Here is a 14,023-nt window from a genome sequence, read left to right as displayed (position 1 = left end):
TTTGGAGCTCCTTCCATGTATAAAGAAGCATAGAGATTGCACAGTTTCAGAGCTCAACTCCATGACCAGCAGACTTGTGTCTTTCTCCTTTTGTCGAATGATATTCTTGTCAATTGCAAGAGGACCATTTGCAGATTATTGTTTTATTTATATAAAGTAGCCATGTAGAAGTCTCAGAAAGAAGGGTTCTAATTTAGCCTTTTATCTGCCATGCTACTAATTTTACATACATGGATTTTCTAATAAATGGGTGAACACTGAAATGTGCCATTGCTTCGGTACAGCCCAGAAAGAGATGCACCATATCATCCTGGGACAATTTCCTCCCTGGTGCATTTCCCTCTCCCCCCTCCCTCCCTTCCTCTTTTGGAAAAATAACCATGACACCAGGAAAAGACCAAGTCAAGGTTATCACAAACCACTGAGTGGCCGGTGAACCAGTACAGCTAAACATGGTTTCATTGTGATTTCTGTTGTGCCCTTAATGCTAGGAAGATAAGTAAAGAAGCAGCGCAGTTTTAAACAAAAGCACAATTTAATAAATCAGGTTCTTTCTTTGAGCTGAGCTGCAGGAACAGCATCTTCCTTTTTCTCAGTCCTTGCCCATGTAAAGTTCTGGAGTGGATTCAAGGACTAGACTTATCAGAAACACCACAGCTTCCATTGTTGTTTTGCTGGTAAACAGTCATTTGTGCCTACCTTATTTTGCTGATGTAAGACAAAATTGTGGGTGCAGAATCTGAACTTACCAGGAAACTGTAGAATGAGAGACCTGAGGTGGAGGAGGAGGAGGTTTGTGAATCTGAGGCTGAAGCACCGATGGCCATATCTTGGTTTCTCATTAGATGTGAACCAAACTGGTATGACCCTGAGTCTCTAATGGTTCACTGTCAAAGGCAACTGCTTCAAAAATTAGAGTAAATCTGCTAAAAGATTACGAGGGGTGAGAACAGCTGGTCTTTGGCAACCTTTTGCCTTGAACATCCTGGGCTCATCAGTGGTGCACGTAGTCTAGTTCGTTCTTCCTTTTAACCGGTCTTTACTTGATGGTTTCTCCAAACAAATGAGTGTCATCCTTTTGTCAACTTACCATGACAGAAAAACTGGTGTGATACAGGGATGGGTTCGGAGAAGCCTCTTTGGTGGGACTGAATGCAATCGCGTTTCAGCAACTTCATGATATGCCTTGATAGAACTGGTAGCTTTGGCTCAGTAGTAGGGCATCTGCTTTGCATGTGGAAGGTCTTAGGTTCAACCCCCAGCATAGCCAAGTAAAGAAAAGAATCGGGTACTGTACTGTAAAAGATCTTTGCGGATGGTTAATTATCAGTCAAAACTAGCTGCCCACGTTTGGATTCTTAAACCAAAACTTAGCTGCTCTTTATAAAAATCTGGCTTGTGAGGCTGCATAATTTAATTAGGACGGAGATTCTTGACCAACACACATCCAGAGATTTTCTGATCTCATATAGATGAGAATGATTTAAAAAGTTAAAACTCTTTCCATTTTCCCTACACCATTCTCTACAGGGAATGCAAAGCTAGAGGAAATTTCCACAGTCGACTCCAGTGCTGCGTTGCAGCCTGGAATTTGTCTCTTGTGAATGATACTACTGCCGGGTAGCAAGTGGAAAGGAGCCATTTTCTAATCAGCGTGCTGGCCAATATAATTTAAATTGCAGACACAGGAAATGCAAAGCCTGAATGCAAATGCCTCTTGTGAAAAGAGCCACGAGGAAGCTGAGTCTATGGCTTTCCCACATATTATGATCGCTGGAGGAAGCATTGCTGGTAACACTGCTGTTTCCAACTAATGTTTCCAGGAAAGTTACCTGTGGACATTTAACACCAAATAGGAAAAAAAAATGCTGAAATACATATATCTGGGATATCATAGAATCCTAGAGTTAGAAGGGGCCATACAGGCCATCTAGTCCAACCCCCTGCTCAATGCAGGATCAGCCTAAAGCATCCAGGATAAGTATCTGTCCAGCTGCTGCTTGTAGACTGCCAGTGTGTGGGGGGGGGGAGCTCACCACTTCCTTAGACAGCCAATTCCACTGTTGAACTACTCTGACTGTGAAAATTTCCCCTTCTGATATCTATCCAGTATCATTCTCCATGTAGTTTAAAGCCATTACTGCAGGTCTTATCCAACAGGAACCTTTCCCTGCCCTCCTCTAAGTGACAACCTTTCAAATTCCTAAGGACAGCAATCATGACTCCTCTCATCCTGTTCTTCTCCAGGCTGAACATTCCCAAGGCCCTCAGCCTCCTAGGGCTTGGTCCCCAGGCCCCAGATCATTCTCGTCGTTCTCCTCTGAACCCTCTCAATTTTGTCCATGTCCTTTTTGAAGTGAGGCCTTCAGTACTGCACAAAGTATTCCAGGTGGGGTCTGACCAATGTGGTACACAGCGGGACTATTGTGTAAAGCTTGAGTGCAAACGCCCCTTGAGAAAAAGGCCACAGACACGAATCCACTGGGGCTTAAGGTAGACATGTTCATGTGTGAGGCTGACAAGTTGCATGTTTGCTGGTGTTCCTCACAACGGTCACAACCTGTGGAGCTGCCCTAAAAGGTTCTGATTTCCGGCCAGACTACCCCCTGCCCCTTTCCCCTTAAACTTTGAAATCCTCCATCTGCTGCTTCACTGATTGTACTTGTTATCTTTGTAATGGACTGCAGTATCTGTGTGGAGAATGCAGGGTGGTAAGTAAAGATAATGCACAAATGGCTTTAAAAAAATAAGACAGACGCGTGAGATTAGATCTTTCCTGAGTCATGTAAATATTTAGTTCCAGCGGTGTAGATACTTGCAAGCCAAGTTTGAACAGACTACTGCAGGGATATCCTAATATGTTTTGCAACTCGATCCCCCTCTTAAGCCAATAAATTACAGCAGGAATGCAGGAACTGCATTTGCTGTTTGTTTTTTAAAAATGTGTCTTACTTGCTAATTTATGAAAACTGCAGATCTGAGATCACTTACTGGGACACAACCCTTCCTGGACTTAGCAGGGGCTTCTTTTTGAATAGGCGTGCAGGTAAAGGTAAAGGCATCCCCTGTGCAAGCACCAGGTCATGTCTGACCCTTGGGGTGACGCCCTCCAGCATTTTCATGGCAGACTCAATACAGGGTGGCCTTGCCAGTGCCTTCCCCAGTCATTACCGTTTAACCCCCAGCAAGCTGGGTACTCATTTTACTGACCTTGGAAGGATGGAAGGCTGAGTCAACCTTGAGCCGGCTGCTGGGATCGAACTCCCAGCCTCATGGGCAGAGCTTTCAGACTGCATGTCTGCTGCCTTACCACTCTGCGCCACAAGAGGCTCTTAGGCGTGCAGGAGCTTCTGGCTTTTCGCAGGGCCTGCAAAACAGAGCTCTTCCACCAGGTCTGTGGTTGAGTCCAGGGTGAGGAGAAGATCTGCGCCCCCCCCCCCCCGAAATGAGGAGTATTCTCCCACGTTCCATCTGTGGTGGTCATCTTTTCCCCTGGTCCCCCAGCAGGGCTAGGTGGGGGGTTGGTTGCTGCTGTGTTTTCTTGGTATTGTAATTTAACTATTGGTTTTAAGGGGATTTTTAGGGGTATTATTTACCTATTTTATCTGTAACCCGCCGCGAGCCAGCTCTGCCGAGAGTGGCTGGCAATAAATAATAATAATAATAATAATAATAATAATAATAATAATAATATCATCAAAGGGATCTCTCCTGCTTGTGAGTTGTAATAATCAATCCATGAATATGACTGAATATCCATTGAACAGCATAATCTCTGAAAGGGGATCAGGCCTTGTTGCTTTTGTCTTGTATGATTTTTCCCCTTTATTGTAATCCAGAGATTCTTTCATAACTGACAAAAATGATTGCTTACTTTTTGAATAAATGATTTCATGGGAAACTCTCATAGAATTCAGTGGTGCCTTTAAGACCAACAGAGTTTTATTCAAGGTATGAGCTTTCCACTGGACTCAAAATTTCTTCTGCTGCTTCAGACCAACACGGCGAATTTTCATAGAATTCGTATTGCTTGGTTCCTTCTCTCTAGAGACAACCTGCAACCTGCAGGCCCTAGCAACTAAGCATATCTATCTATTTACCATTCGTTCGTTCAGTTAATGTCTATATTGCCTTCTCATGAGGCTCAAAATGCAGGGATAATACAGCACAATTCATTGCAGCAACAACAATAATAATGTGTTCCATAACTGAAGAGAGCAAGTATTACAACAATTCTCAGGACAACAATAACTTTCTAACTATGATCCCAAAGGCCAGTCAGTTTGGGTTCAGATCGTGGGGGTGGGGTTGTCTGGAGGGTGAGTATGTGTGGCAATGCCCCCTTTCTTGGGATGCTCAGAGGCTGATGGCCGAGTATCTCAGTGGGCTCCTCAGATCCTGCTTATGAGGCACCAAGGCAGGCAGAACAGCAGTTTCCTCTCGGAAGGAAGACGTGTGGCTAGACCCAGGAAGGATACAGAGGAAGACCTGCCACAATGATCTGTTAGGAAATTTACCTCCAAGGAACAAGGAAAGCCACACACTTCCAAATCCACTGAAATTGGTGCACTGAGAAGGATGGAATTCAGCATAGTAGAACACTCTCAAGTCTAACACCAGTTAGGCTCTGGAATAGTCTTGAATGAGGGATGATGTTTCTAGGACTGGCAGAGATGGCAGCACCTTTCTCACCTGTAAGTGTTTTTTCTTCCAGGAAGGCCTATGATCCCCCTGCACTCTGGACTTAATAGATGTGTTTATTTACCATATATTTTTGCCCATTCTTTCTATGTTTGGAATGACACTTGTCATTTTAATGTTAAAAGACTCGCACAGACATACTGAAGTAGTCCTTACATGAGGTCTGTAAAGTAGGTCAGTATTATAATGATTTTGCAGATGAGATCAGGGGAAGCAGGTCTGAGGCCAAGGAGGCATGGATAAGAGATTTGACCCCAGACACCCTGCTTTTTAGCTCAGTTTCTTAGCTTTTATGCTGCACCGAGGCATGGAAAATATCCACTGAAAGAATAAAACACCCAAAATAAAAACAGCTGTCGATAATAAATTTATCCAATTTACATCTAAAAACCATTTAAAAACAGATGTAGATAATAAAAATAAGCCCCTTTTGAGAAGGAAGGAAAAAAGAAAACTAAATCAAAAATAAAATAAATGAACCTGAGGGAGGGGTGGGAAATCAAGAAAATGCCTCTGAAAATTAAAACTTCCCCCTGGTGTAAGAAAATATTTATTTATTTATTTATTTATTTATTTGATTTCTAGTCTGCCTTCCCCCTACAGGATAGAACCCAATAAAATCCCATAAAACCACAATCTTAAAGCCAAAAGATTGGCAGAAAAACCCTCCAGTCCTTCCCACAGTCGTCAAGAGGCTCCTCTGATGATATAACATCACCTGAGACAACTGAAAGACAAATTAAAAGAGACAATACCAGGCAAACTGCAGTGGGGAGGGAATTTCAGAGCTGAGGGACCAAAACTGAGAAGAGCCATTCTCTGGTGGCCACTGACATTTCTTCTGATGGTGATGGTATACAGCAGTCTTTCTCAACTAGAGTTTTGTGAAACCCTGGATTTCTTGATGGCCTTGGAGGGGTCAAAATGTTCAAGGTTTGATCCCCTGCATCTCCATTTTCATGGACTTTTTGTGAGTTTTGCGAAACCCTGGATTTCTTGATGGCCTTGGAAATGTCTCCTGAATGGGTATTTAATTTATATATATAAATTATATATATAAATTAATTTATATATATATAATATATATATTTAAAAATTAGGTGATATGACCATATATGGTCATGTTGACCCCCTTCCCCAAATGGCCAGGGGGTGGGAAGGGGAGTGGCCACAAGTGGGCATGTACACAACTGTGCTTCCCAACTATATGCTGCATGATTGCACCATTTCTGGGGTTTCCCGAAGCCTGAGGAATGTTTCAGGGGTTTTTCAATGGTTAAAAAGTTGAGAAAGACTGGATATGGAGTGGAACAGTCAGTTTCCTTCCTCCTTAATACTCCCATTACACATGACTTTTGTAATGCACATCCCATGATCCTCAGCATAACTTTTTTTGTTGTTGTTATCAAAAAGGACCTTCTCATCCTCTTCTTACCAATAGAAAAACTGGTTGGACTAAACTCGGTGTCTCAACCAATGGGCAGGTCCTTGTAGGGCCAAGTCATCATTCAGATCTACTGTTATCAGTGTACAAAAAAAGCCCATGATGGGATTACTTAAAAGTTCCGTTCAATCTAATACTGTTTGTAGCCAACTAGATCCTCTTGAAAAAATCATGACATCATGATGCTGTTGTTTTGTTATTACTGGCTGCTGGAGGAGTTTTACCATTAGAAGACCAGCTTGTATAGCATTAATGTTGCAGAAAGGGATATTTTATCTTCTTACCGTATTGAGACTTCTGTTGCCAAAGTTTGCTTTGGGCATCCATGATCATCCCAGTGTGGGACGTGCTTTAGCTCAGTGGTAAAGAAAAGGGATTGTAGGCAGAAGGTTCAAGGCTCGATCCCCTGCATCTCCATTTCCATGGACTCAGATATCGATTGAGGGTTTTTATTAGCCATCTGTCCATACCAACGCCAGAGTCAGCTTGCAAGAGTAAAAAAAAGAAGGCAAAAATCAACTAAAATGCTTAACGCCAATAGCAACCATCAATAAAACACAGTAAAAATAACAGAAGGATCATAGCAGAATGGGAACAGCTGTGGAATATTAAGGATAAGTGCGATCAATAATTTAAACGACGGTAAAGCTGATCCACAATACCAACTGTAATAGCAATGCAATGAAAGAGTGGTTCCTACTATCTGCCTGCTACTATGGATTGGCTTCGTGATTAAGCAGTTTGCTGCAGTATTTTATTGATTGTGTTTTATTTATAAAATTCGTTACTGCAATTAAAAAAAAAACAATAGTCAAGGTGAAAGCGTTCCTTAAATAAAACCATAATCAGCAAGTTCAATAAACCCGTTTCCGCGGTAACGCAACATAGCGTAAAATTGAAAGGCTTTGGCAAAGGAAAACATCATCACATGGTGTCTGACTGATAATCCAGCTGTCAGTTGAATCTCTGTGAATCGGGCTTTCTACAGTCAAGGTGCTCCCACTGGCTGCCACCCACCAGAAGGTGGAGTCTTATACGACTTGGACTTCAAAGTAGATCTCGGTTGTCAGGCAGGTTGATTCAGAAGTAGCTGATCTTTAGGTTGTGCTGTTCTCAGCCCTTTGAATTGTCCGTGCAAAAGAATAGACTGCACTGAGATTTTGAAAAGGCTGGGATGATAGATGGTTTGGGTGGATGGAGTTGTGTGCCTCCTTCATATTGATTGCACATCAATCCCCAGTCAACCTTAGGTAGATCTTAAACAGAACCAGGACAGAACCCTGTAATGTAGATTCAATAGGACCAAACGATCATGCCCCAACAGTATTTTCTGGACCTATCTGTAAGATAATCTGTATGTGATGCTTAAATTAAACTGAAAGATCTATTCAGGTTTTGTTTTTTCACCAGTTCCATTGCTCATTTTGCATTTTGTGCTCAGGTTTCATTGAGACAGTGGGAGATTTTCAATAAAATGTAAAGGAATATTCTAGGATCTATTCAAGTTAAAATCGAGGATTTGCATTGTTATGGTTATTATTCTATGCTTTGTAATAATTACCGTAGGCTATCAATGCAAACTAAGCACCCTTTTATGGGAAAGGGATTTGTACTTGTTTGAGTGAATACCTCCTGCAAGGGCCCACCTCTGAGTTTATAGCATCACTATATCTTTGGTTTGGATAACCAGAAATTTGGTCAGAAATATAGATGTTCTTGAGAAAGGAAGAAAGTCACGTGACGTTTGAAACATCAGGGATGATGCCCTCATGTCAGCACTCTAGGGTTAAGTAACTGTGAGCACATTTTGCGGCTTGAGTGTGTCCACAGCTAGTTTCTAGTGACTGTGGAGACATTAGTACTTGTTAATAGAGATAGTGTGAAAGGTTTTCACTTCCCTGGATGGTGCCTACCCAGTCTCCCCTCTGGAGAAAGCCTAGAGAAGTCACTAGAATCCTGTTGCCAGATACAGGCGCTGAGGACGTCTGTAATGATCATCTGGCATTTTTTCCTATAGTGTTCATTTGGAAACCTGTCTCCTATTGACAACTTTGGCTACTGTCAAAGGGCCTGGGTATGATTCTGGACGCCCCATATCTATGGAGGCCCAGATCCCAAATGCCAGGTGTTCTACCATCCTCATTAGGCATGGCATCTTGCACCCTACCTCTTGACATCTGATACAGCCATCATGATCCATGCAACAGTCATCTCCATATTAGATTACTGTAACTCACTCTTTGCAGGGTTGCCATCGAGGCTGCTCCGGAAACTCCAACTCATCCAGAATGCAGGTGCTCAGGCCACTACTGGGACCCAATGGACAGCACATATTTGGTCCGTGCTCCCCCAGCAGCAATGGCTCCAGATTGGAGACCTGATCAGGTTCAAGGTTTTGGTGGTAACCTTTAAACTGCTAAATGTTCTGGGACCCTCGTATCTATGGGAACCATCTCTTCCAATATGCCTCCCAAAAAGCATTAAGATCTAGCAGCCAGAACTTGCTCAGGGTCCCTGGACCCAAGGAGTTGAAATTGTCCTCAACCAGGGCCAGGGCCTAATTCTCTACTTGATGAGTTTAGGGTCCTGTGGGACTTATTAAAGTTTCACAGGGCGCGTATAACAAAGCTGTTCCTCCAGGCCTTTGGTTGAGGCCTATAAATAACATTGAGATGCTGGCCTCCCTGCTTGAAAGTCCCTCCCTCCCAACACAATCAAATACACCCAATATGGCTACATCATTTGATGTAAAAATGTATTACGATGCTGGTCCTAAGAAGAGATCTGGGCCCATTAAGCCAGAAAAAATGTTGGAACAGCAGTGGAATCAACTGCCTAAAGAGGTGTTGAGTTCCCCCTCACTGGCGGTCTTTAAGCAGCGGCTGGACAGATACTTATCCTGGATGCTTTAGGCAGAACCTGCATGGAGCAGTGGATTGGACTAAATGGTCTGTATGGTCACTTCCAACTCTATTATTCTAATTTCTCTAAGAACTTATATGCCCCCCCTCAATCCTGTGACCATTTTACAAAGAGGAGGCAGCATGTAGGTTGAATAAATAGGGTTGATTTTAATTATGAATTTTAAAACCTGCTTAATAACTGTTGTAGATGTTAAATCTTTTGTAAGCTGCCCTGAGCCTCTTTTGATGGGTAGGGGATCAATGTAGAAATGAATAAATAAATAGCAGACCTCACTGCAACCCATGCATATTCACTCAGCGTACCCATAGAACTACATCAGGCAGACTGTACAGGGTTGTATACATCTAGGAAACAGGGAACCCTACATGTGTCCTGCTGAGGTTTCTTCCAGCTGAGCTCACTGTGATCTCCTTCCATGTATTTGTGAACCCGGGATATGTAGCCCCTGAAAATTTGTTCCTCCATTTCCTTTGGAATGGACTGCTCCATTGTCAAGATTAAGAAGAAGAAGAAGAATAGTTGGTTCTTCTATGCCGCTTTTCTCTACCTGAAGGAGGCTCAAAGCGGCTTACAGTTGCCTTCCCTTTCCTCTCCCCACAACAGACACCCTGTGGGGTGGGTGAGGCTGAGAGAGCCCTGATATCACTGTCCGGTCAGAACAGTTTCCTCAGTGCTGTGGCAAGCCCAAGGTCACCCAACTGGCTGCATGTGGGGGAGTACAGAATCGAATCCGGCATGCCAGATTAGAAGTCCGCACTCCTAACCACTACACCAAACTGAGTGAAGCCAAACTGTGTATGGAAGAGAATTAGCACAGACAGTTAAACTCAGCAGAAACTTTATTTGAAAAATAATCACAAGAAGGTTAGCTTGAAAAATCAATATTTTAAATACTTCTGTCTCTCATGTGTGTGTGTGGGGGGGGGGAGGTGGGCTGAGGGTTCCGTTTTGGACAAATTGGTGTGTCAGATTCTGAGAGCCATGGTTTGGAGCTAGTCCTGGGAACCAGGTTGCAAGCAACTAACTGGAGTTCCCAGACGTATCTGCTGGTCTATGCAGAATGTTTCCCAGGAACTAAATGCATTTTGATGAGCTGTCTCTCTAGGACAGGGAAAGACATGAAGAAGCAGGTCAAGCACAACAAATTCCACAAAGACAGATCCAAGCAGACAGGGTTCGAGGGAAAGGAGTGTGTGTGTGTGTGTGTGTGGGGGGGGGGGGGGACTGCCAGAGATAAGTCAAGATTGGCCTAAACCACAGCACCACTGCAAATTGGTCTGTTGTTTCAAAGCCAATTTGGATTTCCATGGAAACTTGCTAAAAACCCCAGCAGCTGATAAGACTGGAGCTGGTTGGCAAGCAACAGGTCTACACACATAGTGCAATCCAGTTTTAAAACCTGACCCTGCAACAGCATCCAGAATTGGTAATATTAATTTTAAAATTTAAGTTGGGAGACCACATAAAGTAAACCCTCATCGTTTGCAGAGGATTTGTTCCTGGGATCACCCCGAATGGCGAAATCCACGAACCCACAAAACAACTATATTTCCTGCAAAATTAATGATGCAACCATTACAATCAAGGCACGTTGGGGGTAAAAACAGGCTGGAAACCACATCATGCAACTTGACCACAATGAATGGCGAATCAGCGGTGTCACAAATCGTGAACCGGAGAATCACAAGGGTCTGCTGTATATGAATTTTTGCAAACAGGCTGCAAACTGCCAGTTCACTCATTTAAAAACACAGATCGACATTGCTACACCATGACGTTCCTGATTACTTATTTGGATCTCTCCCATTTTTGTACTTTGCTGGCTTTATGACTTGGAAGCCATCAGGGAATCCTTCTGGGAAGCTTCCCTTCCTTCCTCTGAACTTTGTATTGGGACACAGTCCCGTCTATTGTGAGCCTTCTGGGAAACAGCTGGTGGAAGCCAGGATCTGCTAATATATATTTTTTTTCTGCTTGCTCTTTTGCTCTTATGAATTTTTCACTCACTAAGGGTAGATTCTGGTGGGTAGCCATGTAGGTCTGAAGTGGCAGAACAAAATATGAATCCAGTGGCCTCTTAATCTAGGTGTGAGCTTTCATGTACATCAGGGGTAGTCAAACTGCGGCCCTCCAGATATCCATGGACTACAACTCCCAGATGTTCATGGACTACAATTCCCAGCATTCGCTGGCAGGGGCTCATGGGAATTGTAGTCCATAAACATCTGGAGGGCCGCAATTTGACTACCTCTGATACATGCATGCTTCCTCAGACAATGAAATAGGAACAACCAGAGTACAGATATACTCTCTCCTTATATCTGCACTTGATGATCCCTTTGTCATTGTCTGAGGAAGTGTGTGTGCTCATGGAAGCTCACAACTTGAATGAAACTTTGTTGGTCTTAAAGTTAGGTGACCAGATTTTAACACTGGTAAAGTGGGACACCATTGACCGGGGGGAGGGGTTTCTTGATTAAAAATTTGGTCTATATGGAGCAACAAAATTTTTCATAGAACGCAAAAATAGTATTGGAATATATATATTTTACATTTCAACATAAGTACAATTCCCCAGGTACCCCCAGATGTCCCTCCAAAAGTGGGACAATCTGGTCCCCTTATCTTAAAGCTGCCATTGGACTCAAATTTCACTCACTACTGGGCTTTGGATGGGATCCAAATGCACCACAAGCACACATACGATTCGCTTTATGGTCCCTGGAAATTCCCAGGGATTTTCCTCCCAACCTGCTGCTTCAAAGGCCATTGACTGAAGTTCCTCTAGTTTTTTGTTGTGTGTGCAGGGGGACTTTTAAGAGAAGGACCTGCAGGAGCCCTGCTGCCTGTGTGAAAGCTCCCTGAAGGACTAGTGAAAGAACACTTATCTACACATCAGGCCTCTGGGCTCTATTATGATACAAACAATGCACTCCGGCAGGCGTGGTTGTTATTGCAGAGCTATCCCCCCCACACTCGGGCAGGACTTGTCAGATATTTTTTAAAAGGGATAATAGGAAGATTGTCACAACTCCAGAAGGTGTTGATAGAGTGGAATTGAGAAAGAGCCTTTTTCGGTGGGGCAGGGAAGGGACCCGCCTTTCGGCATCTTTTAATCAAGGCATCCTTGAGCGCTCATGAAACTGAAACACTAATGAGATCCACTGTTTACTGAAAAGAAGGAAATGAGGGTGTAAAGGAAGGAGGGGGGAGTTCAGGAGAAAGGAACGGAGGCTTTGAGAGACGGCTTCGGGGGGATCTTTGAGCTGCAGGTGGGTCTGTTGAACTGTGTTGTTGCGTTGTGTTGTGGTTTATGCCTTGGAGAGTGACACCAGTCAACGACAAGGGGACAGAAGACTATCTGTTCACAAGTTGTGGGGCCGAAAAAACTCTTGTGTTGAAAAGCTGTTAAGAAATAGCTGAATTCCTTCCAAAGAAAATGGGGAGGAGAACCCTTCAGGAGAAACCTGTTTTACAGGTTCTGCCCTCCGAAGGGGATTATGGGTTCTTTTTTTTTTTTAAGGGGCGCAAAGGGAAACAATGAATCTACTGAAGCTGTAATATTAACGTCTCAAAACATGTGGCTCTTCCGCATAATAGGTTTGGAGGGGAGGGGAAATGTTCTCCAGCAGGAAAATAACAGTATATTGTTCAATGTCTTATATATGTACATATATTTAAAAACTCATTCAGCCTGTCAGTTAGCTTGACTTCAAAAGCAAATAAAACATGAATTAATGTTTTAAGAGTCACTTAACTTCTGGTTCTATTAGCATGTCAAGGAGCAGGCTGTTAAACATTTACTTGAAACAAAACAGTCGGATTGTATTTGTGCAGTCTGAACCTGACAGGTTGTTCTGTCATGTTAGGCAGGTGGGGTTAACGTAACCATGGCGACTGATGATGTCATGCTTGGGAAAGCATGTTAAGGCAGTGAACGTACCATGGAGCCGTTCAAAGTCCCATAGGCTAGAAGTGGCTTTTATGCAAATGAGAAAGTTTCACTCGGAGCAAAAGGCATTGCACGGGAGTCATGGAAGGCTTACTTCCCTGGATTGTAAAAGAGTTTATAATAAACTAAAGAGGGGGGGCGGGAAGAGGATTGGTATCTACGAGAGCCATTCTGTAGCTTATCTCCTGCCTTTCCTTCGGAATCCTGCACGGAGGTAAATAGAAATTGCTTTTTTCATTGTCCCTTGACTAGGGTTGTGCTGTTGGAATCTACTTTGTGGCATTGTTTTCTCCACAGCGTAGCTGAATCAATAAACGGGGCTTCCTGCTATAGGATGGATGCACCTTGTCAACCCCTTCCTTCTCCGCCTCCCCCTCTCCTCCCCATCTTTTGATTGAGTGATCGGGAGATCTTCTTTGAATAATATCAAAGTAAGGGGGAAGGATTATGCTCATTAAGTGACTCATGCTTGCTGTGGTGTGTTGGAGGGGAGAAACGAGACACTGAAAATGGGTGTATTTATGCTTTGATTCTTTCCTAAAGGGAGACAGGCGGGCTATTCTTCCTAGGTTGGAATCAGACCCCAGCATCACCACAGAAGTAAGAAATTCCGTTTCCTGGTTGCAAATGGATAGAGATCTCTATTGTGCTTGATTAAAAAAAAAATCATTTTGTGATGTGACTTGCAAGTCCAGTGCTTCTCTTTTTGAACACCTCGTAATGTCTAATGGGCAAACTTTGGGAAGGGAAGGAGTAAAGTTAACTTGCCTACCCACTATGGAGCAAATTCCTTAATTTTCTGCTGCCTGCAATAACGTGAGAATAAAGTTCTTTTTTTATAATACCTAGCATCAAAAAAGAAGTTTAAGTAGCCAGAGATGAGATCTGAATAATTTGTGTGTGGACATAGTTATATGAGGACAGAACGGTCACTGATTCAGTTTAAAGACACCTGTGAAATGTCAATAGAATACAGAATAGAAACGTGATCAGCATTAATA

At 43.1% G+C, this 14,023-nt stretch overlaps 1 protein-coding gene across 17 annotated transcripts in view; it reads left to right on the top strand.

Annotated features, from left to right (window-relative positions):
* KIAA1217 (KIAA1217 ortholog) overlaps nucleotides 1-14,023 on the top strand; it is a 432,541-nt gene that overhangs the window by 239,949 nt on the left and 178,569 nt on the right. The window contains exon 1 of one of the 17 annotated variants that reach the window (XM_077303795.1): nucleotides 9,076-9,093. The exons of 14 other annotated variants lie outside the window; for them this stretch is intronic. In XM_077303795.1, the coding sequence (XP_077159910.1) occupies nucleotides 9,091-9,093 (3 nt within the window). In that variant the 5' untranslated portion in view covers nucleotides 9,076-9,090. Of the gene's footprint in view, nucleotides 1-9,075; nucleotides 9,094-12,320; nucleotides 12,343-13,068; nucleotides 13,237-14,023 lie in introns of those variants that run through there. 2 more of the 17 variants (XM_077303798.1, XM_077303796.1) reach the window with 2 other exon arrangements.

Source organism: Paroedura picta, chromosome 11 (genome assembly GCF_049243985.1).
Source record: "Paroedura picta isolate Pp20150507F chromosome 11, Ppicta_v3.0, whole genome shotgun sequence".
NCBI classification, from domain to species: Eukaryota; Metazoa; Chordata; class Lepidosauria; order Squamata; family Gekkonidae; genus Paroedura; species Paroedura picta.
The sequence above is the reverse complement of the archived record's forward strand: the minus strand, read 5'-3'. Positions and strand labels throughout refer to the sequence as shown.